General features: G+C 45.9%; 3 protein-coding genes across 13 annotated transcripts in view; all 3 read left to right on the top strand.

The window, feature by feature from the left end:
• Positions 1-4,704, top strand: part of DENND2C (DENN domain containing 2C) — a 49,031-nt gene extending 44,327 nt beyond the window's left edge. For 6 of the 11 annotated variants that reach the window (XM_050954281.1, XM_050954279.1, XM_050954280.1 and 3 more), the window contains exons 17-21: positions 166-270; positions 2,237-2,342; positions 2,997-3,236; positions 3,736-3,822; positions 4,306-4,704. In XM_050954281.1, the coding sequence (XP_050810238.1) occupies positions 166-270; positions 2,237-2,342; positions 2,997-3,236; positions 3,736-3,822; positions 4,306-4,337 (570 nt within the window). In that variant the 3' untranslated portion in view covers positions 4,338-4,704. Of the gene's footprint in view, positions 1-165; positions 2,343-2,996; positions 3,237-3,735; positions 3,823-4,305 lie in introns of those variants that run through there. The other 5 variants (XM_050954283.1, XR_007774573.1, XM_050954284.1 and 2 more) reach the window with 5 other exon arrangements.
• Positions 4,705-7,063: 2,359 nt separating this feature from the next.
• Positions 7,064-16,574, top strand: BCAS2 (BCAS2 pre-mRNA processing factor). Its single transcript, XM_050954396.1, has 7 exons — positions 7,064-7,193; positions 8,361-8,453; positions 8,704-8,774; positions 12,005-12,166; positions 14,177-14,227; positions 15,504-15,584; positions 16,158-16,574. The coding sequence occupies exons 1-7, from the start codon at positions 7,101-7,103 to the stop codon at positions 16,282-16,284; spliced, it is 678 nt and encodes a 225-aa protein (XP_050810353.1). The 5' UTR covers positions 7,064-7,100; the 3' UTR covers positions 16,285-16,574.
• An 8,021-nt stretch (positions 16,575-24,595) lies between these two features.
• Positions 24,596-26,573, top strand: part of TRIM33 (tripartite motif containing 33) — a 73,227-nt gene continuing 71,249 nt past the window's right edge. Inside the window, exon 1 of the mRNA XM_050954271.1 lies at positions 24,596-25,069. Coding sequence (XP_050810228.1) covers positions 24,652-25,069 — 418 coding nt within the window. The 5' untranslated portion in view covers positions 24,596-24,651. The remainder of the gene's footprint in view (positions 25,070-26,573) is intronic.

Consider the following 26,573-nt stretch of genomic DNA (forward strand, 5'->3'; position numbering starts at 1 on the left):
CTTTCTGATGGCTGCCCAGCATATAGGGCAAAGGGTCACTCTGTAGAGCATCACAGGATAAATATGTGCAAGAAACCCAGCCAAGTATCAGCCCAAACAGACCTAGATCTGCAAGGGCTTCAAAGATAGGACTAAGTAGTGCCTTCCTTCTGATTCTCCTGTTAGAGGGAGATGGTACTGGCCTGCAAGTTCCAGAGTTTGGATGGCATACGTGACCCTCAATCAACATACTACTTACTTGGCTTATGCTTAGGGCTGGCCCAGATATCTGTAAGTGCTTTCTCTATGTGGAGTAAGAACAGTAGGCTTCTGTGTTGCTTTGAGCTCACTCTGGCCTTCTGTTCAAGGTAAGGCAGCTGAGATTGATGTGGAATGAGATGTTTGGGCGTTGTAAGGTTGGAAACTGAGGCATGAGTCCACTCAATTTAGGCTTAATCAGTTTTTCCCTTTATACATTTTCAAACAGAATATTGTCAGTTCTAATTTTTGATCATATATATGTATAAAAAACAGTCGACAGAAAAGACGGAACAGGTAGGAGCCCAAGCTACTGATTTCCAGGGTATCAGGGAGCTCTTCTACATTTCATGATGGTCATCTCAATTTCTGGACTGGTATTCTCCAGCTTGAGCCTTCGTTCACTTGGTTTCTTATATCTTTACACATTACATTTTCATTAGCTTTCCTTCAGTCAACACTATTTAACATTATATATAGCCAGATATACATTTACCCAAACTTCCATAATTTTTTGTTTTCCATTCTGTTATAAATCATTAACAGTACATCAACATTAAACTGACTAAATGTAACCCTTTATTTTCTACCATTCAGCAATTTTCTTCATAGTTTAATATTACAATTAAGTATATATGAATCATGGTAATGAATAATTTAGGATAACCTTTACTTTTTACTTGAGTAGGAAAGTTATCGAGAATAACATAATTGTAATAGCAACGTTATTGTCTTTTCCAAACATGAGTTTTCAGGGGCCTTTTTGCTCATAGTTTAGCATCACACTTTTAATTCGGTAGTTTTGCCAGTTGCATTTTGAGGTGCTTTATTCTGTTTAGGGCCTAGATATTTAATTGTTTCCCAACAGCACAATTTTCCTGCCTGTGTTTTGGCCTCTCTTCTATTCTGGGCATTTGTTCTCCACAAGGTTTCTATCCTTATTGTCTAATCAGTTTGTTTCCTAAACTTTGTTTTTTTTCTGAGAAATCACCACTGCTCACTTGGGATTTTATGCTAGTCTCAAATATTCTCTGTTTGAAAAATGCTTTGAGATCCTCAAATGAGAGTTGTTGTATATACATGTTAAAGTATTGTTTAGTGGGTGTGTAACAATTCCCTAGGTAGAAATAAAGCATTATGTTGTTTGGGACTAGTGGTCATAGTGCATTCTCTTAACTGTTTATTAATTTTAGAATGCTGGATGATTTAATATTCCACTTGATTGTAGTTCCTTTTCAGACAATATTACTTCACTAGCACTTCACACTTTAGTGCCATACAAATTTGGCTAAGCATTTTGATACCCCAGGAGGCAACTCTGTATTATCCTCAAAAGAAGGGGAAACTGAGGCAAAGAGGTTTAAGTGACTTTCCTGACCTGTTATACTTGGTTCACAGGACAATATTCCCCATTTTTTCTTTGACTTACTCTTATAAAGTCCTACAGAGACTATAAATGTCCTTGTTGAAGCAGTTCCATTTCCAGTGTGGTACTGATATGATCTTATTGCCTTTTTTTCCCAGTTGAGAATTCTTTGACTCACTGTTCTACTTTGCATTGCAGCCAGCACATGGAGTCTGATAGACACAGGTATTAAAGGATCAGTGCCTCACCAAGACTGACCTTTTAATTTGCTCTTTCTCCACAATAAATTTTGTTTGGTGTTTTATCATGGGCATGTTCAGAATCTGGATCTGCATACTGGGTGTTTCAGACGTGAAAGTCTTGTTTTGTATTGAGTATTTGTTATATGGGAACTTGAATTTAGCTACTTTAAGTATCTGGTTTAAATGTTTATATTTGCTTGACATGTTTTCATTTCTGCGGCCACAAGGCACACATTCTTTGCTGTCAATACATGTGGACACTACATAGAGTAACTCCTATATGATCACTTAAACTAGCATGTCACAAGCATCCCTTTCTCTGTTCGACGTGGACAGTCTGTCTTGATGTGAGATGTAATACATGTGCCATAAGAGTCATATCTTTGTTTAGGTATCAGACGAGGATGAGATCCTACCTCATAAACTCCAGGCCGCGCTTGTACAGATTTTGGAGGAACGAAATGAAATTTTGTTCCAGGAGCAGATTTACGCACAAGGTAATTGTATCAAAGTGTTTGCACTATATGGAAGCCTGAGAGATTTTCTCTGGCTGAGATGAGAGAACCTGAAAATTAAAGATAAATGGTGGAAAATGGCTGGGGCCACGTGCTAACAAGTTATTTCCATGTGATCTCACTGAGAGAAGCTTTTCTATTTGGGTGGATTATTATAAAAAAGGCAGAATGAGAAATGCAGTGCCCTAGATTTGCCTGATTCACGTAAGACCGTGCCTGTTCTCTTGGTGGTATTTTTGAGTTTGTGTAATCATAGAATCTTAGACTTTAAGGTCAGAAGGGACCAGAGTGCTCTTAATTAAACAGAGATAAGAGTTTCTGTACTTCGGAGTGTAGTCTGACACACTATGTGCAGAATCCAAGTTTTATACAGTAGCTTTTAAACTTATCTCAAAGCAGTGAGTCATTCCAGGCAAGTTCATCAGCAGGTCTGTACTAAGCAATCACTCAAAGTTCTGATCAACTTGTGTGTCTGGTGCAATTCCTATATGTTACCACCCATCCAATGGTGGTGACCCATCTAGCCCTATTCAGGCAGAATGGCTGTTAGTCTGCTGGGGTTTTAGGAGGAGTGAAAAAGATTCTCCCAGGACACTGCTGCAGTGTGAAATAATGACTTTTGTGTCCTCTTGGTAGGTGATGTAACTCTGAACTCTCTGGTCTCTGAGGCCTTTGTACAGTTCTTTGTGGAGATTGTAGGACATTACTCCTTGCACATGAATGTCACAGAGAAGGGAGAGCGGGTGTTCCAGCGAGAGCCATTCCGAAAGTCCCACACCTCCCGCAATGTGCGCCATTTCCTGGACCTGTTCATGGAAACACAGATGTTTGCAGGATTCATACAGGATCGGGAACTCCGTAAGAGTGGGGTCAAAGGTGAGACCTGCAATTCCAGCTGCTTCATCTCACTTTTCTGGTGCATAAGTCACTTTTGTGTAAAATGAGAAATGTATATATCAAAGTGACCCTGCAAGGATTCTCTTGTATGATTTTAAATCCTTAGAAGCTGATTCAGAAGAGACTGAGGGATCCTAATCATAGTACAGTTCCAAGCTCAATGCTTGCCATCTGCCCTCTTGGCACTTTGGCTAATGTAATGCAGGAGTTACTGGGCTTTGAAAGGTGCTGATAGCTTTTAACCCTTCTCATTTTCAAACAGAAATGATCTCTACTAAGCCAACATATTTCTCAAGTGAAAAGCAGAATCTCATTTTTGGGCCTGATCCTGTAGATCCTAAGTACATTACATTAGCAGAAGTTTGTGCCTGCAAGATGGGGCTCGAATAGATTATGCTTTTTGTTATCAATGGTGTGGCTTGTTCCATTTCTTTGCAGACTGCAGCTCAAGTGACTAAATGATATTTTTCTTCCCTAGGCCTGTTTGAGGTCCGTGCCTTGGAGTATTTGGAGACCATTCCGGAGACAGAACCAAGCGGAATGAACAAAATTCTTCGCAGTCTGGGTAAATGTTTGGTTTTGTTGTTGGCCAGGTCAGTTGTTGAGCCTGCATATAAAGGTGTCCACTGAGCAGGTAGAATGTGGCCAAAAAGAGAGCACATTTTCTACCTTGCATAGTCTTTTACTTTTCTCAGGTGCTGCTAATTCCCCAGAATGCTCAAAATGAGCTGCAACTCATTTCTTTACAAATCTATCCCCTGCCAGTGCCACATGGTACTTCTCACCATGCATGTTGAGAAATCTTTGGCTAAAATGAATGGTGGTAGCCCCATACTTGAAGACATATAAAACAGGGCCAGATGAAGCATTTGGGAACAATCCTGCATTGGCTGAGAATGAACTGAAGAGCCTTAAGTCACTTTCCATCTCAAACTGTGATTCTATTGGCCAAGATGGTTTACATGGCTTTGAAACTTAAGACATTCTGTTTAACTTTTGATTCTGGAGCCTCTTCAGACTCTAATTTTGTCTTTCATTTTCTCTATAGGAAATAAAATGAAATTTCTTCAGAGGAAGTGAAAACACAGGTGCTGAAACACTGAAGAGGGATGTAGTCATCACTGGGACATAAAGAGGAGTTTTGCATACAAATGCTGCCACCTTGTCTGACGCACAATTTGGACAGACATACTGAGATGCAGCTCAGTCCATGGAAAGCTCAAATACTGGAAGAAAATGGACACACAAAAAATTAGTACAATCCATCAACTTCCTATGCCTGGTTTCACTGGAGTGTTGTGGAGGCAACTGGAAATGGATGCAGCTGGAGAACTTGATGCTGGAGATGCTAATCACCTCATCCCCACTGATAGGGAATTTAAAGAGGAGCTTTTTCTCCGTGAAGCTTCAGACTCCATATTTTTGCTGCTTGACCTGATGAGCCATTCTTTAATGTAATCATGAGACAGGGCTGCTGGTCATGCTGGGTCCAGGGAATGGGCTGTGCAAATACTGGCATACACAGAGGGTTCACAGGGCTGCCTCAGGAGCTGGAAATATTGCTCTGGCTGCTGTTCAGTTCCCTTTTGCCATCTCTCCTTCAAGTGCACTGCCATATCCATGGGGTATGGTTTTGATAGCACCTAGGCATATTCTTTGTTGGTTGGTCTGAACTCAGAAATAGCTTCTCATTCACTGTAATTTGTATTTTCCAGCTGTTTATCACAAAGCTTTACATTTTGAAAACCAAGTGAAAATCTCAGCTTATTTTCTGCTGATTTGTCCTATATTCTGATTTCACACTGCCCAGTGCTCCTCACCCTGCACAGACACATGGAATATGCTTGTCCTATACCTTATATACACTTACTGCTATAAGTTTGGTCTGGGTGACTTCCACAAAACAGAACTGCAATTTTTTGCAATAAAATGGCATCATCTTTGCATAGGGAGCCACATTAATTTTTTTAATGTTGGCATTAAAATCAACTGTACAACGTTGAATTGGTGCAGCTGACAGGAAAGTGTCTCAAGGATGCAGATGCTGAGCCATATATTTTTTTAAAAAAATCCTTTTTTAAAAACCTTTCTCTAAACTTTTTCTCTAGCTGCTTTGCTCCTTTATCATGGAATTAAAAAGTTGGACAAATGAGATTTCTTCCTTTCCTCACCCTATCAAAACACAGATATTTTAGTTCTCTGCTGTTGAGAAATGTGGATTCCTCAGCATCTGTTGTGGGGGAAGAATACAGATACAGTGGGTGATAATAATTCAATCCCATGATGGTTTGAACAGTTTACAGTAGCTGCCTGGATTTGTATTTTATATATTTATGCCAGTTATTTATACAAAGTAATTAATATTGTTGCCCTATTATGTTTTAGCCAATTAATCAAACCATTCTCTGGGCCTTTGTGGACCATTGCCTGCAGCTAGAGGCTGGTTTCTAATGGAGTTCTATCCCATAAAATGTTGTTTACATGTAACTGAAACACTCTGACTGAATGCTAAGTATGTGTAATAATACAGTGACTCTAACAGTGAAGTGAAAAGTCTTCTCTGGTGTGTCAACTTAAGGGCTCTGAGAAAATATCAGCTCTGGGTGGAAGAGCTGGCACATGGAATTCATGAACTAGTCTGACACAGCAGAGATCAATTCCTGATACAGGATTAGAAACAGAATGAGCTGGCGTTCTTCAGAAGTTTGTCTATATCTGAAAACAGCTGCCTCAAAGTTGGCTGTAGGTTAGAGCCTTTTTCTTTGTCTCCTCAACAAGAAGCCAGGATCTGAGGTAAGTTAATGATGTGCATGGCTGAATAGTAGAGGTTCCTATCCTATAGAGCCTGCTAGCTGGAGTTCAGAGCTGAAGTGGAGGTTTCAAGCATCTTTCATACCTGGCTGATACGTTTTGACAAGAAACTTTAGATGTTAACTCACTTTTAATCTTTTTTTTTTTTTAAAAAACAGAATTGGAAAATCTTTTGGTTGGGTCAGAACTAGTTATCTGACAAGCTAATTTTTGATTAAATCTAAGCTAAGTGTTCAGGTCCAAACAGTGACAATACTTAACACATTAAAACAACTACCTTTAGGGCCCCTGTTGACTTGTTACTGTGGCCTTTTGGGTAATGGTGACCCTGGCATAAACTCAGCATGCTGGAGCTAGATCAGGGAGGCTGGTTCTAAATGGAGGCTGCAGCCACCTGCATGTTGACAGTCATTCTACCACCTCCTCAAGTCAGCGTGATGGGGGAGGGGGTAAAATGAGGGTGATGTCTGCATACAGGGACTTATGTGAATGTAGCCTTTCCACACAGCTGCCTTGTGTAGCTAGCCCTGAGAGTGGGGCGAGCAGGGCTCCTTCAGGCCAAGCCTATTACCACCAGTGGAGCTCTGATAAACCAGCCTCTGGGGGCTCATAAAGCACCAGCTTGTCGGGGGCTAGCCACCAGGTCGTTTGTGCGTCTCCCCTGTGCAAGCACTGACACTGGGCCCCGGCGCATGGGCGGTGAGCACGGGGCCCATCCTGCTGTCCGCAGCCTCGTGCTGTGGTAGGGCCGGGAACAGCCCTTGCAGGGGCCAGCCTAGGGCAGCAACACACCCCACTACCCCAAAGGCGGCTCCTCAAGTCCCAGCCTCTAAGGAGACACCATGTGCGAGGGGCGTGGCCGCCCGGGAATTGGCGGGATGAGGCGCTCCAGGTTGCGCGTGCGCGTTGGGTAGCCACGGAGCTCGTGTCTGCGCGCCTGCGCACCGAGGGCAAGGGGCCGGCGCAGGCGCGCTGAGGGCAGTGGCGTGGGGCCACCACGCAGGCGCAGGGGGGCGCGCGGTCAGTGCTGCCATGTCGGGGCCGGGGCTGGTGGCTGGGGAGGTGGCTGTGGATGCGTTGCCCTACTTCGACCAGGGCTACGAGGCGCCAGGCGTACGGGAGGCGGTGAGTGCTGGGCCCCGCCCCCTGGGGACACTGCCGGTGTCGTGAGTGTACGGGGGGGGACCGGGGTGTGTGTGTATCGGGGTGTGTGTAGGGGGGACGGAGGAGGACCTGGGTGCGTGTGTACCGCTGTGTGTGTGTGTGTGTAGAGGGGACCGGGGGGGGACCTGGGCGTGTGTGTGGGGGGGGACCTGGGGGTGTGTGTGTGTGTGGGGGGGAACCTGGGAGGGGTGTGTGGGGGGGGGACCGGGGAGGGGGGACCTGGGTGTGTGTGTGTGTGGGGGGGAACCTGGGAGGGGTGTGTGGGGGGGGGACCGGGGAGGGGGGACCTGGGTGCGTGTGTACCGCTGTGTGTGTGTGTGTGTGTGTGTGTGTGTGTGTGTGTGTAGGGGGGACCGGCGGGGGGACCTGGGTGGGTGTGTACCGCTGTGTGTGGGGCTGGGGGGGGACCTGGGTGTGTGTGTGTGTAGGGGGGACCTGAGTGCGTGTGTACCGCAGTGTGTGTGTGTGTGTAGGGGGGACCGGGGGTGGGACCTGGGTGTGTGTGTGTAGGGGGGACCGGGGGGGGGACCTGCAGTTTCACTCAAGGTGGGGGCAGTGTCGCTCCCTGTCATGGTGGAAGGTGACTGGCGCTGGCCCGTCATTCAGCGCCTCCCCGCGGGCCTCGCCTCCATAGGGTAGGAGGGTCGCGGTTAGGGTGACCGAACAGCTAGTGTGAGAAATCGGGGCCGGGGGCGGGTAATAGGCGCCTATATAAGAAAAAGACCCAAAATCGGGACTGTCCCTATAAAACCGGGACATCCTGGTCACTCCCGGTCGGGCTCTGAGGCCCTACGGCGGGACAGGCGTCTCTACTTATCCAGCGGGGCGGGCAGGACCCAGCAGCTGTGATACGGGGGAGGGACCAGTCGAGGCGTGGACAAAGGGCCATAACCAGAATGGGGAAGCCGCCCTGTGTGCACAGCTGTGGGGACAGAGAAATGGTGGGGACCCAGCAGCAGAGGGTGCAGGTGCCTGTGGCTCAGTCTGATTTGCAATTAGCAAAGAAAAATCCTGGACATTTCTTTACGTTTCAAAAATCCACACGGACAGAAATCAGAGGACCATTAAAGAGCTCATGTGCAGGAAAACCCAGTACGCTGACCCTGCTCCACTCTGCGCTCTCTCTAGGCTGCTGCCCTGGTGGAGGAGGAGACACGACGCTACCGGCCCACTAAGAATTACCTCAGCTACCTGCCCACGCCTGACTACAGCGCCTTTGAGGTGAGTCAGGGAGATGCCGTGGGCGGCCAGAGCCAAGCCCTGAATTCTCCTGGTTACAGGCTCCTGCCAGGAGGCTGCTGCAGCACAACGCCAGCTGTGCCTTCACTGTGGGGCTGGGGCGCAAAGAGAACTGCCACCCTCAGTCACTGCGTTGCAGTCTCCAGTCTCTCTTGCCCTTGGGGGTGGGAGCACTCTGGGACTCTCCTTCCCCGTACTTGGCTGTGAGTAACTGTCTGCTCTGCACCAACAGACTGAAATTATGCGGAATGAGTTTGAGCGCCTGGCAGCCCGGCAACCCATAGAGCTCCTCAGCATGAAAAGGTGAGTGAGAGTCCGCACAAGTGACTTCTATGAGGCAAGTGGGCAAGGCCTGGTCTCAATGGGATCATTCCAGACCCTGGCAGGCCTGCTCCTGCTGACGGATGCTGTGTAGTGCACGATTCTTAGGCCAGGCCTACAGTACAGACCCATATTGGTATAACTAAGTCTCTCAGGTCAGTGGTATGAAAAATCCACACCCATAAGCGACAAAGTTATACCTACCTAACCCTCTGTGTTGACAGCGTCAAGTCAATGGGAGAGATTCTCCTATTGGTACAGCGACTGCCTGTTGGGGAGATGGATTAACTAGGGGAAAAGCTCTCCTGTTGGCTTCTTCACTTAAGTGCTACAGCGGCGTGGCTGTATCGGTGTAGCTGCACCAAAGCAGCATTTTTAGTGCAGATCTGTCTTTATTTGTGCAGCTGCTTTTAATAATGCTTTGTTTTGTTGTTGAAAATGTTGCAGCTTTAATTAGGGCTACTACTTTTCTTTAAAACACATAGTCACCTTTTCTAACAGGAGGGACAGAGAAGCCAAAATCACATCTTTTTTTAAATGATGCAGCCATGGAGCCTTAGACTTCTTGGCAAGTTCAAATAGCTTCAACCCCTCTTTATTGGAAACTCAGGATTGCCACAGTGGAGAGATGTCCAGCCGAGACACACGATGGGCTGACCACCCTTAAGTTTCAGCAGATAACCTTTTCCATTGTGTAAATATACTGACAATTTGAAATGGGAAGCGACTATTTTATTTCTAGCAATAACATGCTGTATTTCACTCATTACATTAATTTTGACAAGTAGTTGCACGTTGCATTGTTTCTTACTAAATAAAAGTGGACTACAAGACTCCTTCCTGTATTTTCTCTATCTTGATGGCTGGTTCTGAGCATTACTCTTTGGACTCTAGTTGCTGGTAAACAGTAGGTAACACAGACTCAGCGACGACTAGGCATGTGGTAACTTTTCTAGGCCTTAGAATCCCCCTTCCCATCTTCATCTAATATGATCATGATGTGAAGTTCGTGCTTTATAGAAAGTCTGTTTCAAATGTAATAATACTATAGGGCTGCATTTTTCAAATTTTAGCAACCTAAGGACCCTATTTTTATTTTAAAATGTTTGCGGACCCCCAAACTCCCTGCTCAGCTCCAGACCCCACCTCCATTCTAGCCCTTCCCCCCTCTACCCCTTCCCCCAAGGCCCCACCCCACTTCTTCCAGCCCCACTCCTCCCCCTCCCTCCCAGCGCCTCCTGCACCTAGAATCATAGAATATCAGGGTTGGAAGGGACCTCAGGAGGTCATCTAGTCCAACCCCCTGCTCAAAGCAGGACCAATCCCCAGCTAAATTATCCCAGCCAGGACTTGTTAAGCCTGACCTTAAAAGCCTCTAACGAAGGAGATTTCACCACCCTCCTGTTGAAAAAGTTTTTCCTAATATCCGACCCAAACCTCCCCCACTGCAGCTTGAAACCATTACTCCTTGTTCTGTCATCAGCTACCACTGAGAACAGTCTAGATCCATCCTCTTCGGGGAACAGCTGTTCCGCAGAGACTGCAGGGCTGACCTTAGGGAAAATGACATCTTGGGCGAACTTGCATTTTGGTGCTCTAGCCCCCGTGTGCATGGCGTGCCCCCCATTGTCCCTGGCCCCCATGGGTTCCCCACCAAACCTTTATCCTCCCACACTGTGTCCCTTTGCCCCTAATTCCTGTGCTCCTAATCCTGAAGGCCCTTCACTCCTACTGTTGCACTTCCCTCTTGTGCCCCTAACCCTGCACTGTGCCCCCTTCACCCCAACTCCTGTACTCCTCTCCTGTGCCCCTAATCCTCCTGCACGCCCATCACTCCTGTCCCTTGCGCTTGGGGGGAGTGTGTGTGTGCCTGAGTGAATGTTGAACGCGCTCTCTTTAAGAAAGCACTCAGGGTCAGGTGCCTGAAGGCTTGTTCAGACACCAGCAGCTGCTGCGGGACCCAGAGAGGCAGCAGAGCACAGAGATTCCCCTTGTCCCATCACCCCAGCTCAGTGGAGACACCATGTACATGGGTGGAGGGGAGGGTAACACGCCACCATCAGCCTCCCCCTGCACAGCAGATAGGAGGATTCTCCCAGTACAGAGTGGCCACGGGCTCAGGGAGGGCGTGGGGAGGAACAGGAGCAGCTGGCAGTGGAACAGGGGGAAGGAGGGGCACCCTTGCTCTGGAGAAGGCACATGGCTTGGCTTTTTTGTCCAACTGCCCCCCTGCAGCTTCGGTCCCCCCCCATCCAGACGCTGCTGCTCCGCCTGCTGCCTCCTCCAGCCAGGCTGGCTCTCTGCAGGTCAGGTAGGAATCAGGCAAACCCTGCACACGGTGCCCCTTTGGCAGGCCACCTGGGCCACCAGCCATACTGCCCACCTGGTGTTGTGCAGAAGGTGCTGGGAGGGAGGGGGAGGAGTTGATCAGCAGGGTCCATGGACCCCACTTTGAGAGAAACTGCTATAGGATTTATTTAAAATGCACACCTGTGGCTTTCAAAAGAATAAAAGGGTGACATTTAGGGTCTACATTATTAGTGCAAAAATGGTCAGTGTCCAGCAGCAGCTTCTTGATGATCTTTCCCTGCTGGAAAAAGAGTTTCCATAGGTTTACTGTGTGTATGCCTACACTGCAATTAAACACCTGTAGCTGGCCTAGGTTTGGGCTGTAAAATTGCTGTGTGGCCGTTTGGGCTCAGGCTGGAGCCCAGGCTCTGGAACCGTTCCCCCCTCGCAGGGTCTCAGAGCCCTGGCTCCAATCCAAGCCCAGTGTCTGTACCGCAATTTTACAGCCACATAGCATGAGTCAGATGACATGGCCAGCCATGGGAGTTTAATTGCAATGTAGACATACCCTGTGATTTTAGGAGCTGCCTGCATCTGTTCACTGAGAAATGTTGCTGTAGAAAATTACAAAATCTCAGCAAAGAAGACTGACAAGAAGTAGAGAGAAATTAGGTATTTAGTGACTGCCTGCGGTTCTCAGCCAGCGACATTTGAAATCATAATAATTGAGCAAATAAAAGTTGTTCTGTATCTGGAGTGTATTAATGACTAGTTCTGAGCTGATGGCTTTCTCTGCATTAGGTTTGACACTAGGTCAGTGTTTGTGCCTCTGAGCAAAAATGGTTCTAGAAGGTCTAAATGGAATGACCTTAATTGTAGTTGAGGTGTGTAGAGACAAATTTTTCTGGTTGACTTTATTTCAGGTATGAACTGCCTGCTCCATCCTCTGGTCAGAAGAATGATATCACAGCATGGCAAGAATGTGTTAATAACTCAATGGCTCAGCTGGAGCATCAGGCTGTTCGGATTGAGAATCTAGAATTAATGTCTCAGCATGGCTGCAATGCTTGGAAAGTGTATAACGAGTAAGCAGTCCCTTCTTTTCTTCTGAAAATATTGGACAAAAGTGGTGTCAGTTTTCAGTTCTCAGGTGTTTTCCATACAACTTCTTCAGAATAATCATCGAATTCTACTGAAATGTCTCTCACAACTTCAGAACCTGTCCTGGAACCATAGTAGAGTTCATCTGATCAGGCTGTATGCTGATGATGATGGAAGGGAATTCTCCCCACCCTTCCTATTGAGACCACAGAAGTGGTTGCATAGCCTGCTGCAGTAGCCCTGCTACTGGCACAACCCTCTCTGTGCTGGAGAATGATCCAGTGGAGCCATGCACCTAACAGTCACATCCCATATTCCAGCCTCTCCCACTGCTTCAGATACAGTGGGGCCCAGGGAGCCCAACAGAAGACAGCTGCAACGTGTGCTGGTTTTGTGCCCATCTGTTCAGGGTCCTGAGATCTTGCTCCTCCCTTTCTGCAGAAGAAGTTTAGTTTTACTAGATGGCAGATTGGAGGAGGGGGACAGGGTTTTAGCCCTTACAGTGAAATCTGTCTTAAGTGACTATCAAGGGAACCAGCCAGAATATGCTTTCCTCAGTGGTTCTCAAACTAATTTGTGTAGCCCTTCCTGGGTGGTTTGCAGAATGGAGTATGTTAAAACATAGGCAGAGGCAGGATTGAGGAATTTGCAGAGATGTCTGAGAGAAGCTCTGAGTTCTACAGAATGAATGAGGTTGGAGAATTCCTGGTAGATGTTTGTGTCCTTAACTGAAGTGTAAGGTGGGAAACTGAAGCATGAGTCCACCCAATTTATGCTTAGTCAGGTTTTATATTTGATTCTATCTGAAAACGTACAAATATTGTCACTTACAGTTTCTGATCCTATTTATGTGACAGATGACAAACAGATAAAATGGAACAGGTAGGGTCCCAAGTTACTGAGTTCCAGGAGACCAGGAAGCTCTTCTCCACTTCTTGATGGTCATCTCAATCTCTGAAAGATACTCTACAACTTCAGTTCTTGTTCACTTTGTATTTTTTTTTATAATTTTCAACATCACACATGCATTAGCTTTCTTCCAATCAACATTAAGCGCTGTGTCTTACATAACACATAAGTACACGTGCACAAACTTCAGTGGATGTAACTTATGTTGTCCACATTATCTTTGTGTCACCTTACTCCTGTTTTTCCCAATCCGGGGACTTTTTAGCATGATGTTTTGTGTATTTTATGGTACTGATTAACTTTCTCTTGTCTGTGTCCACCAACACAGTACATTCTGTGAACAAAATAAAATGTCCTGTCAGCTGTGAACATCATTTAAGCAAGTCTTCCTAAGAGAGAAATTGGCAAGACTCATGTCAGGCAAAGACTAGGCCAAAGCCTTAGCATAAGCATTACACTGATCTATCCAGCTCATTCTCTATACGTGGTCATACACTATTAACATTAAACTAACAAAACGTAAACTTTTTTTTAACATTCAACGATTTTTCATCTTTGGATATTATTGTTCAATATGTGTGTGTCCCAAATTATTCATTATTCATCATAATCCTTTATTTTTCTTATTTGAGTAGGAAAATTATGGGGAATAATGTGCCCCAATTTGAAGCATATTCTTATCTTTTCAAATGCAAGGGACTTTTTGCTCAAAGTTTAGCATCATGCTTGTAAACCAATAAAAAGCCTTGTCAGTAATTTTGCCTGTTGCATTTTGAGGTGCATTTTTCAGCTTAGGGCCTATGTGTTTAATTGTTCCCCAGCAGCAGGTCAACCCAAATCATGCAGGTTTACTGTAAAATGATTGTATAAGATACAGTGTGCCTCTTCACGGTGAGGTACAAATATCAGACATCTTGGCCTGGTTGGGGAGTATGACCATCATGTTGTTTATGTCATTTTGGAGAAATAAATGACACACCAATCTTTGTTTTTCCTTGCTTCCCTCTATTGATCATATAGTGCTGAGTGAGCTGATAAATTCCATGTGTTCTCCTGTTTTTACACTTTTCATCTTTGTTTATTAGACACCTGGTTCATATGATCGAACAAGCTCAGAAAGAACTACAGAAATTGAGGTAAGTGCTGCCCTTTCTCATCCTTGTGTTCAAACTTAGAAGGAACTCTAAAGGGAATTCCCCAATAACAGGTATAGAAAGGCCTCCACTCATCCTTAGGCTGCTGCCAGGGTTGTAGAGAAGAGGACCTGGTCATATTTTGGTTTTGTGCTGAAGCAGCAGGTGGTGAATTAGTCCATCGTTTTTGGACAAACTCCTGTTTCCAGTCCATACAAACTGTTTCTTCCTGGACCCCTACCCAGCAGTAGTAGGATCCTCCTTGAAGAACAGCTACTGGTAATGGGTTCCGACTGCTTGGAGTTATTTTTGTCCAGAGGATTCCAGTAGTCTTGGCAGGTCTATGTGGTGGCTAGTGTGAGGTTTGGCTTGTTGATTGCTTTGATCAGGGCCACAGCCTTGAATAGACAGCAAATGCAGATTGGTCACCAGTGGAGAGTGTAGGGAACAGGGGTGATCTGATCGTTACAGCTCATCCTGCTGAGATGGACTGGTGCATTCCGTACAAGCAGGAGCTTTCTCGTTGATTTTACCTTCAGACTCAGATACAGCAAATTACAGTAGTCCAGTCTGAAGGTGACAATCTCATGAAACACTGTGTGGGTCCTTGTCAGAGGGAATGGCAACGTTGCCTAGCAAGCCATTTCTCACCACTGCCTGTTTTTCTTGGGCAATTTAGGATTAGTTTCTGAGATACAGTGAGTGTGGGAAGCAGGGGTGATAGGGCTCTTTGCAGGAGTTTGGGAAGTGTTCCAGAACAAACTTGGATATGCAATCTGGGTATTGAGACTGACAAAAGCAAGAACCTCATCAGTGTTCTAATTTTATTTGATGCAAAATCTAAATGATCTCTGTGTATCCAGTTGTTCCTAGCCTCTGTCTGGAGCCACTTCCATCCAAAAGTATCATTGTTGGCTTCATGAGAATGGTGCAGTTTTGTTTAAGCATCCTGATTTTTCTCAGAGTGGACAAAACAGAACTCTGAGCTCAGACACTTCAACACTCTGCTTTTCCTGCCCTACTAGCATGTTTGAGTTTCATTTTACAGAATTTTATGTCCACAGTCTGCTTTCTCTTTAGACTTAGGTTTAGTTTATATGCACACCTGTGACTGAGCTTCATGCTTCTGGTGCTGTGCATTTGGGTATCCAGGATCCTTTCCAGTAGCTGAGTAAAGGAGTTGGGCTGCATTTCAAGCACAATAGCAAATGTTAAACTTCCAGGGCAGCAGAAAAAGTGAATGCAATTGTGTGGTTAAACAAGTAACATTTTCTCCCAGGAAAAACATTCAAGATCTCAACTGGCAGCGAAAGAACATGCAGCTCACAGCTGGGACTAAGCTCCGAGAGATGGAGTCAACGTAAGTGTCTAAAATCTCCTTCTCTTAATCTAATTCTTCCCCAGATATACATTCTGCATGATTTTTTTTTCTCCCTTGGAGAGGATAGCCTCTGACAGGCTTTTGTTGAACCAGTTAGATGCCTTCACGGGATTGGCATCACCTTTTGCATCTTTTATCAGGTAACACTAGCTGCAGGTAATAGTTGTTTAACTGGGTAATTCAGGCGTGGCTGCTTGAAGCAGTGACTGAATGGGGAGGGCAGAGGACACATTAGCAATTTGAAATCACGTGCACAACTTACTTCATTTCTAAAACTCTTAGTTTTCTAACTGTCAGGACTCTGAATGCGTCAGGTTTTGCACATTGTGGTTTAACATCAAGTAAACAGAATGAAAGTTCCATCACTTAGTCTGTTTAAATTGGTCATATGTAGTGGCTGAAGTTTATCAGATATTGAGAAACAACTTCCTTGTTTGTATCTAATGGATTGATCCAAAGGTGCAGCTACCTTCCTTTATTATAGAAACAGTTATTGCTCTGAACAGGTTTAATTGGTATTTAAACTCGGGGTTTTTATATGTTCTGTTCCAGGTGGGTGTCTCTGGTCAGTAAAAACTATGAGATTGAGCGAACGATTGTGCAACTAGAAAATGAAATCTTACAAATTAAACAGCAGCATGGGGAGGCCAACAAGGAGAACATCGAGCAAGACTTCTGAGGTCTGACCCCTACCATTCACCGCAGCACACTTGCAACTTTTTTTTTGTGTGGAGAGGCCACGTGTCCTTAGGCTCTCTAATATCTGCATGTGTAATGAGATGGGAAACCATCATCAGTGCTCAGTTTCTTGTTTTAAAGACTAGGAGGAGGTAGAGCAGATTCAGGAAAATCCTGCTCCATAGACTGAATGCAAAAGGATTTCAAGTGTGAATGAGTGGTTCTTGGACAGAACCATATCTAATTGTTTTTGTATTTCTTATACCTGTAATAAACATTTTTCTAACTTTCTTTGTCTTCTGATAGCTGTAAACATCTGAGCATAAACCTCATGCAGGTACCTGAAGCTTGTATGCATGTTTCATTTCATAAGAGCCATTAGAGGGCATTATATCATCAAGGCCATAGATGGAGCAAGTTCTTTCTTGGGGCAAGGTTTTGAATTTATTGATGAAAGTGGATTCATTGCTCTGGTTACTACCTCCATGACCTTTAGAAGGAGCTTTTGCTGGTCTTTGCAAAAGCTGCTGTTTGCATTTCCTGGCACTTTGGCTTGTCTGGCAGATCCAGGGTTTGCTGCTTTGATCTCATTCTTTCTCTTGGCTAGGCCATCTGTCTTTTTCAGTGTATAAGGCACCTGTCCATAGTTCTAGCTGCAGTTTTTAAATGATGCCATAGGTCTTGCTGCAACTACCCAAAGAGCAAAATGCTGTCCAGCATTTTTCAGCCACATACGACATCATGGCACAGAAGGAAGAAACAACCCTGACTAGTGAAAGTGCAAGAAAAGTTAACATTAATAGTTTAGTGCAAGTCACTAGGCTGTTCTGTAAGAGTAACTGGAGCTTGTACTTAATCCAAAGGAATGAATGAATGGCCGTATTCTAATAGCAAGTGTGCATCACGGATTCAAATTGAATAGATTTTCCTTAGTAATAAGCAGGATGCAATTATGTGTAAAGCAAAAAGGGAAATATATTTGCTTCTTAACCCTATAGTTAAAGCTTTCTAAAGAGATTAAAATTCTTGCCTTATTTATATTTGTATTATCCAAAGACTCCAGCATAATGTCTGCATCTTTGTTTGCCATGTGGATGATGATGTCAAATATAGCTGTCAGAATATTGCTTTCCTGCTGGAAGCCTGGGGTGACTTCTCTCCTACTGGCAGCCTGACCTTCTCTCCTGCTGGTAGCCTAGTGTGGTTCCCTGCTGCCCTCATCCCTTACTGCTGTGAATTGCCTCTTAATCTGCATGTCATCCCTTTTCAAAATATGAACAAAAAATCCAGCTATAGTGGATTAATATAAAATATCCATGTTGTTAGCTTCTTAAACCAAGATTTGACATTAACAAGGTGCTCTTTGTGAGTCAATTTATCTGACAGAGGAAAATTTTATGTGAGATCACTGGCTAAGTTGCCAAAGGTAGCTTCTCTTCCCTCATGGGGATAGATACCCATCCCTTTACCAGTTTTAAAATACAGAATTCACTGCCTCAAACCAGTCTAATGCAGTCGTTTCTACAACTGATTCTTTGCTTTTTACTCAAACCCAAGTATTTGCTATGCTTGTTCCTTGGTTTCTGTTTCAGAACTAGCACTCTTGAAATTTTATGAAGAGTGTCTTATATTAATCACAGTTTGTCCTAGGCACTCTAGGATATAATGAAATGATCAGACCTTATACCAAAGTTCTATGCTTCTGCTACAAAATATAACTGAAGTTTCAGGTACTGTGATGCTGTTCCTTCCTTTTTGTCCTGATAGCCACACACACAATCATTGCATATGTGTTATTACAAGTAAGTCCTTTTCTTTCTAGGCATTTTAAAATTTGGCTTTCACGGTGGTATTTTGAATGCCAGAGATCTGCTTTTGTATGGCAACTACTGCTGAAAATTATTTGTATTGCAGCGGTGCCTTGGAGCCCCAGTCAGGGACTAGTCCCCATTACACTTGGCATTGTACTGACACAACAAAAATTGGTATTCAGTTTTGTTTAAGTCCACATGCATAACTGAAATGTGCACCTACTCCCATGTCCAATATCCTGTTAACTTTAGCCCTCCTACAGGATACAGGCTCCCTCCTATATCCTGAGTATTTGTAGATGGGAAAGGGAGACATGATAAACTACAGAAGAAATATAGTGCCCAGTAAGAGTCCTTCAGTATGCTGGGGTGAGGAAGTGCAAAGGAAGGTTGGCACCTCAGTGTGAACATATCTTAAATCCAAACTTAAGCATTCTTAAATGCAGTCTTTATCTCATTTGTGTTAATGAACAGGGCACCTTGCTGCTTTGGCTGATCGATGGAGAAGTAGGTGATTGTCAGTGTAAAAGTATAGGGAGCCCTCTTTAATAGCCCCACCACACTTCCATGGAACTGTGGTCATTTGAATAGGAGGGGAGGAAATTTCCCTAAATCACATCAGGCAGCTTGGTAAGTTTTTGCTCTGAGACGCATCGTTTTGGGATCTTCACCCATTGCAAGCCCCAGTTGATTTGCTCAGAGAAATGTATGTAATGTGTTGCCAGTGATGCTGTGACTCTCATGAGAAGCAGAGAAGTCTCTCATAAGAACATAGGAATGGCCATGTTGGGTCAGACCAAAGGTACATCCAGCCTAGTATCCTGTCTACCGACAGTGACCAATGCCAGGTGTCCCAGAGGAAGTGAACCTAACGGGTAATGATCAAGCGATCTCTCTTCTGCCATCCATCTCCACCCTCTGACAACAGAAGCTGGGGACACCATTCGTTACCTATCCTGGCTAATAGCCACTAATGGATTTAACCACCATGAATTTATCTAGTTCGCTTTTAATCCCTCTTATAGTCCTAGCCTTCACAAACTCCTCAGGCAAGGAGTTCCACAGGCTGACTGTGCGCTGTGTGAAAAAGAACTTCCTTTTATTTGTTTTAAACCTGCTGCCCATTAATTTCATTTGGTAGCCCCTAGTTCTTATATTATGGGAACAAGTAAATAACTTCCTAATAATTTTAGTTGCCCTTTTCTGAACCTTTTCTAATGCCACTATATCTTTTTGGAGATGAGACGACCACATCTGTCTGCAATATTCAAGATGTGGGTGTACTATGGATTTATATAAGGGCAATAAGATATTCTCCATCTTTTTCTCTATCCCTTTTTGAAAATAAGTCTCAAAAATAAGTTTCTTACCTTGTCCATATGTATTCCACTCCTGGCTGTCATGTGCCCTGCCAAAAGTTTCTGATCTCAGTGGTGTCTATTGGAGCTGCACCTGTGCCTTGATTGCCCTCATTCCCCTCCCCCAAGGGCATAAAGGGTGAAGTAGAACCAGCTATCGCTCAGTTCCTTTGCCAGTGCAGAATCCAGGAGTTACCAGACTCCTTAGTAGTGGGAAAGGAGGCTGGATTATGGATTACATATTGACAATGCATCTTGAAGACCCTCAGTTGTTACAGAGTAGGTATCCTTTTTTTCATATTGGTGACTAACAAACAGGGACTTGATGTGGAGGAGGTGAGTGCTCAGAATCTACAAAATCGGTGATTGTAAGACAGCTTTGCCAAAATGGGCATCCAACTGGAAAGCTTCAATGAGAGAATAGTGTTTTGTAAATGCATGTACTGATCCCCAAGTAGGTGCCCTACAGATGGTGGAAACACCTTTCAAAGAAACCACAGATGCTGCCTGCGCCCTAGTTAAATGGGCTGTGCCCTGACTTAGTGGGTGGGTTTCTAAACTAGCTAGTGCTGAGATTCCCTCTGAGACTTTTCCATGTGGCTTATCCAGAACACCTGGCCCAGTTCTGGAAGAAGATTTCATCCAGTTCTCTAGTATCCAAAACCTCAGTTCAGCTCCAGCTCATCATTCAGGTTACTTTATTACAGGCCTGCACAAAATGTGGCCCGGGAGCCACATGCGGCCCACGTGGGCTCACTGTGTGGCCCATGAGGGGTGAGTAGGCAAGCGGCGGGTGAGGGAGGGGGGCTGAAGAGGTGGGTGGGCAGTGGCGGGGGGTGAGGAGGCGAGCGGGCAGGTAGTGGCAGGGGAGGCAGGTGAGCCTGCAGCGGGAGGGGGGGGCGGCGCTGAGAAGGTGGGTGGGTGCACGGGCAGTGGTGGGGGCTGAGTAGGCAAGCTGGCGGTGTGTGGGGGCTGAGGAGGCGAGTGAGAAGTCAGTGGCTGACCTGTTCTACTGATCTGGTCTGGCTCCCATCCCCTCTCCAAGGGTTGCAGCTGTCTGGAGGTGCCTGCCTTCCACGCCTCCCTCAATCACACCTTGTTCATTCAACAGGGCAATTGATTACAAAGTTGGGAGAAGATCTTATTCTACTTCTAGCAAAAGACATTTTTCTTTTACCTTAATTATACTACCGTAGGGGCCCGCTATAAAATATTACCAAGGTTCAATACCGCTGTTTTGGTGGGGCAGTGCTGGGGAAGGAGAGTTTGTTTCTGCGGGGCGAGCGGTGCTGGGGGGGGGAGTATTTCAGGGGAGCTGGGTGGCGCTGGGGGGCTGTTGTGTTTTGGGGGGGCTTGGCACTGGGGGGAGTCAGCGGAGCCAGGGGGGTTCGGCCCTCAGCTGTTTTCTTTGGAGTAATATGTCCCTCGCAGCTTTACGAGTTGTGCAGGCCTGCTTTATTAGGTACTTAATAGCTTTTTGCCCAGGCTGGCCAGACGAAGGTGCTGGGAGTTTAGGTACAGGATGAGCCATAATCCCAATTCGTGTGTCACATTACACAGTTTATATACATCTTTCCTAGCTACTTATAGCTATACTTTTTGCATGTGAGAACCAATCTGCAAAGTGATTGGTCAAGGTAAACTTATCAGTTCATTGTGTTTCTGCCTACTTGGTTTACTATAAACACACCTACAATAGTTTCATTAATTTCTCTCTTCCAATACTTACTGTAAACGTTCACAATAGCTAGTGGTGTCAGCAATTACTTGTTCGGGCTTGTTCTGTGGCAACTTGTTCGGGCTTGCAGAGACCCATTTTGAAAGCCTTTGGGATGATGTAGCTTGACCCTTAACCCTATCTGCAGTAGCAAAAGCAATACAAGGTAAGTGGAGAGAGTTCTGAGTACATCTAAGGTATGAAGCCTAGCCTAGCCTCCCCTTGTTCAGTATGTGATTTTAGGAAAGAACACAGGTAAGGTGGGCCATCTGGTTTAGATGAAGTCAGAGATCACATTAGGTAAAAACTCTTGTTGGGGTCCTGTGGAAGACAGTGTATGGTGGGTCCGCCACAAGTGCCTGCATCTTCCCTAACATTTGGGCTGATAGCCTTTTTAGTGGCAATCACTAACTCTATTAAAAGGAAGTTTAGCGAGCATGATGCCAAGCACTCAGAGGGAACCCATCAAGCTAGCTGAAACCACATTGAGATCTCAGGCAGGAGGGGGATTCTAGGACTGGAAGATACACATGAACTAGTCCTCCACCTACTGTTAGTCTTGTGGAGTCTTTTCTGCTTTGAATTAGAATGTTGAAAATATCAGCAGAGCAGCTTCTTTCCACTGTGGTTAACCAGCCAGCATCCATGCTGAGATACTGAGGGGATGGATCTGGATGAAAAATCTGTTTTGGGAACTTGTCAGGAATCAGAGCTAACGTTACTGGTGTGTGTGAGTTAATGAATGTTGTTTGGAACAAGCAGTATAGCCACATTACGCTTTGTAATTGCTTCTTCCAAACAATGTCTGCATGGTGATATGAAGACAGAACTGCATTTTGTCTAATTTTGTATGTCTTATGGTTTAATTTTCTATATTATATTAATGTGCAGCAGAAAGATATTATGTACTGAAATGACTATATATTTTATTTAAAAGTGAACAGCAAAGCAACCTGTCACCAAAGCCTGTTCACAATATGAATATTTATGAAGCCTCAGACTGCTGGCAAGGGGGCCAGTACAACCACACCCATTTTTAGGTAGTTATGAAAAACTGTCTGAACCAGTCAGCAGGGAAAACAAAAGTCTGACAGCTGATGGAGAACATGAAACACTTGGTGGGGTATGGGAAAACTGATACAAGCAGGAAGGAACTGAGGAGGGAGCTACAGTGTTGGTCCTAAATTTAACAGTTTTGATTGATTTATTCTAGACTAATTTTTAAGTCTTATCACTTGGATTAGTGATGAGGGACCACAACCCACTATTTCAATGCTGTACTCATCCAGTAAATTATTTTTATAACTCAGATAGTAATCTTAAAAGCAAGTCTGTTGCTTATTTTTAACCAATTAGTATTTATTCATTCACCACAGACAACAGGGGCTGTCAGTAACAGTTAACAGTATTTTAATCAAATGAGCAAATAAGCTAGGCGTATAACAAAATACAGCTTGAGACAGGAAAAAGACAATTATTATAGTTTCTTTGACAAAAAATTAACTACAATAAAACCTAAATGAAAAATTATGTTGTAATCTATGAACAGGTAATGTCTTAGAAGAGGTAATTTATAAGAAATAAGGAGCTGGTCAAATTGACCCATGGTAATTCACACTATTTATCATTCTCTACAAAATGAAATGTTTTAGGTTTCATCCCAATATGGGAGAGAGATGAATAAGTACGAGAAACTGCTTAAGAGGAAGCGGTGTTTTTCTATTCCCTGCCAAGTTTATCTAGGCTCATAAGATAGACAAACCACTACATGACTTGGCCTATAGTTAGCCCCCAAACTTACTCACTTTGTAACTGAAAGACCCAAATAGAATGACCTTACCTATAATTTAAAAAAAAGTGAACAAGAGGCAACTTTTAAATTTTACCACTCTTCTCAACTGCTGGTTCATGATGCAGGGGTCAAGTTCTTCTTTTTGGTTACTGCATGGTCTGGGGTTTGGCTTCAGCTCATTTTTTCTAAATCCTTTCTGGACTTTACACAAGCACTATCTCCCACATGTTGATTCAACCTCAAATATAGAACCAAATCCTATTCATAAAGGAGCAGCCTCCATTAACCAAAATGAAATGCTAAATGTGTAGCCATTGTTTTTTTTAAACAGAACATCCAGCTTCACTTCTGAGAACAATGGTGCATATAAATTCATTCCAATAATTCCTGTGATATCTTTACATTAATTTATATATGTATTTTTTAAACATCCTCTCACAAGTGAGGAGTGTTTGAACTCTCAAAACCACAGTACCACCTGCTTCCCATTCAGCTATTGGAGCAACTAGTATGGATTTAAGTATCAGAGGGTAGCCGTGTTAGTCTGGATCTGTAAAAGCAGCAAAGAATCCTGTGGCACCTTATAGACTAACAGACGTTTTGGAGCATGAGCTTTCGTGGGTGAATACCCACTTCCTCAGATGCATGCATCCTTCCACTACATGCATCTGAGGAAGTGGGTATTCACCCACGAAAGCTCATGCTCCAAAACGTCTGTTAGTCTATAAGGTGCCCCAGGATTCTTTGCTGCTAGGATGGATTTGTCATGCTGTTATGAACTATATGGGCCACCGCGGTGGCAGGGCAGCATGAATTGCCTGGCCAGTAGGTGACCCACAATGTGTAAGATGACAGTGGGATGCTGGGCATTGGGCTTGGTTTCTGTGCGTGGTGCAGGGCCTGCCCTGGCCGTGCCCAGCGCTGTGATGCTGTGACAAGTGGGCGCCAGTGGTCACAGTGAAGCCAAATGTAACTGTGCCCCAGCTGATGGCAGGCTGGGTGGGCAGCCCCGTCTGGGCACCGCCCACCCTCTCCTGCTTGGACTCTGCCCCTGGCGTTGCTGAAGGGGGGAGAAAAACCCGCCTCCTGTGGGCCATGAGGGGGCAGTGCCACTGTCCATCACGTTCTGTGCGATGGCAGTTGGCTGCCATGGCCAGGCAGCCCACTTCCACCCGGGGAAGCTGATTGGCTGCAGCCCCTAAGGGAGCCTACGGCTCAGCCAGTCGGGCGTCGAGCTGAGAGTGGAGCCTGGATGAGGAAAGGAAGCCCCGCCCCTCATTGTCCCGCCTTTCTCCGTTCCCCGCTGCTGATGCTGAGCCGAAGAGCGAAGCCGCTTCGTTACGCCTCCCTGCTCCAGCCAGCGAGGAACACTATGCGCACGCGCCGCCGCTCCCCTGGGCCATGCCGTACGCGCTCCCTCCGAAGTCGCGTGCACGCTGGGCAGGCCGTGCGCGTTCCCTTGAAGCGGCGTGTCCGCCGCGCGCTCCACGCTGCCCGCAGTCTATAGCCGCTGCGTGCCGGGTACGCGCCTCGCTTGGGCCCGTGCCCAGCCCCGTCCCTGCACCGCTTGCCGCGTACCTACCGGGCACGAGCACGCAGCGTGTGCGGGAGCCCGGTGACGCGGGGCGTGCGGGCGCAGGCGCGGAGCTGTGCGTGCGCGAAGCGGGGAGTCGGGTTCAAAGGAGGAAACATGGCGGAAAACAAAGGAGGCGGTGGGGAGGGGGCCGCGGAGCCCGGCCCGGACGGCGGCGGTCAGGAGCCCGCGGCCACGTCCCCCTCCGGCTCCGCCCCGCCCGCGCCCGCCGTCGCCCCGCCCGAGGAGCGCGAGAGCACCGGCGCGGCGGCCGAGAAGGGCCCGGCGGAGGCGGAGGCCGCGGCAGGCCCGGGCCCCGGCCCCAGCCCGGTGCCCCCCCTGCCGACGGCCGCGCCGGGCCCGCTGTCGCTGCTGGACACCTGCGCCGTGTGCGCGCAGAGCCTGCAGAGCCGGCGGGAGGCCGAGCCCAAGCTGCTGCCCTGCCTGCACTCCTTCTGCCGCGGCTGCCTGCCCGAGCCCGAGCGCCAGCTCAGCGTGCCCGTGCCGGGCGGCGCCAACGGCGACATCCAGCAAGGTGAGGCCGGGCCCGCCCGTCCGTGGGGCAGGGAGCGGCTCGGGCGGCGCCTCGCCCGGCTCCTGGGGCCGGGGCTGTGGGGGTGCTGCTCCCCGCCCTTGCCCACAGCAGGCGGCGCAGGTCGGGGTTTGGTTCTAGACGCGCTGTTCGCTACTTGCCCGGGAACCCCCGGGCTGGGGGGATGGGCCGGGGTCCGAGCTGCCCGGAGCGCCAAGCGAGACCCGGAGATCCCTCCCCTGCAGTGCGTTTGCATGTTCAGCACCCCGGCTTGGGGCTGGCAGGTTGTCCCTGCTCAGCCTCCTTGGAGTCAGAATCGTTCCGCTCTCTGGGAAACACGCAGCACATGCCTGGTGTGCAGACCGAATCCCTTCCAGCAAAGCGCCCAGGGCTGCCTGCCTTCCTCGGGCCCCTAGCGCGGCTGCTGAGCCCTAAACTTGGTGGCAGGGGAGGTAAGGCTGAGTCCCTCTGAACAGAGGGAGAATCCCGAATCTGTCATGTGAGCCTTTGGGGGCTTATTAGCTACAGCTCTGTTGAGAACTACCCACTCATCGTCTCGAAAAATAGACTCGTTTAAAAGCCTAGAGAGCTTCATGCAGCTTGTTTTTTCAGTTTGGAACAGCCTTTGTTTGCAAGTAGCGGGGCAGGTTAAGAAGTACAATCTATGCACCCTTATGCTGTTGTTTGGATGCAGTTTGTTGGTTCCTTCATTTAAAGAAAGTACTGTAATATGCAATCCCAATTTTATGGTAATTTTATGTTTGGTTTGGGAACGATTAAGTGTGTATTTTGGGCTACCTTTAGTTTACCAACCTGTTCATTCACAGAGTGCTAAAACTGCATCTTTGTTGTCATCCATTTTGGCAGTTAGATGGAATGAGGATGGCAAAACTCATGTAATACGTATGGTTGTTTCCTTATCTGTACCCTTTTTTTGAATGACCTATGTGATAGTACATATGACACTCAGTACTGTATGTCCCTGGAAGATGACAATCTTGGCCTTGTAGTTAAACAGACACTGAAAACTCTTGGCTAGTCTTCTCAAATAATTTTGTCTCTGGTAGTTATAATGTGAATGCCAAGCAGCAATTTGGAGAACTTAACTTCATTTGAATCCTGATTACTACTTGGTTTCTTTCTAGAAGAATCTGCGTATGCTTGTTAGAGATGCTATGTCCATTGGTGTAATATTTCCATGCCTAATTAAAATTGGGATACACAATGGGATTTATTTCTAAACTTGATTAAAACTGTTTTGAATCTTTCAGGTTTTTAAATATTTAAATTACCATTTTAAAAGCAGTTTCTACAAATAGTTACTTTGGTTTGGTTATAAGGAACACTATCTTGGGGACACGTTCATGAAAGGGCCCATTTTCCGGTTTTATAACTGTTTAAAAAGTGCTCATTTAAATGAAATCTAATGCAACTTCTTGTAAAACGCTATTTATTTTCATCAGTATTCAACAATAAGAAATGATGTAGGGCTGTCAAGCAGTTAAAA

Source organism: Gopherus flavomarginatus, chromosome 5 (genome assembly GCF_025201925.1).
Source record: "Gopherus flavomarginatus isolate rGopFla2 chromosome 5, rGopFla2.mat.asm, whole genome shotgun sequence".
NCBI classification, from domain to species: domain Eukaryota; kingdom Metazoa; phylum Chordata; order Testudines; family Testudinidae; genus Gopherus; species Gopherus flavomarginatus.

Excerpts from the sequence above, each read along its gene's own strand:
- BCAS2 (XM_050954396.1), top strand. The coding sequence starts at position 7,101 with ATGTCGGGGCCGGGGCTGGTGGCTGGGGAGGTGGCTGTGGATGCGTTG. Across the intron at positions 7,194-8,360 it reads CGCCAGGCGTACGGGAGGCG|GCTGCTGCCCTGGTGGAGGA; the intron begins GTGAGTGCTGGG and ends CGCTCTCTCTAG. Across the intron at positions 8,775-12,004 it reads GAGCTCCTCAGCATGAAAAG|GTATGAACTGCCTGCTCCAT; the intron begins GTGAGTGAGAGT and ends ACTTTATTTCAG.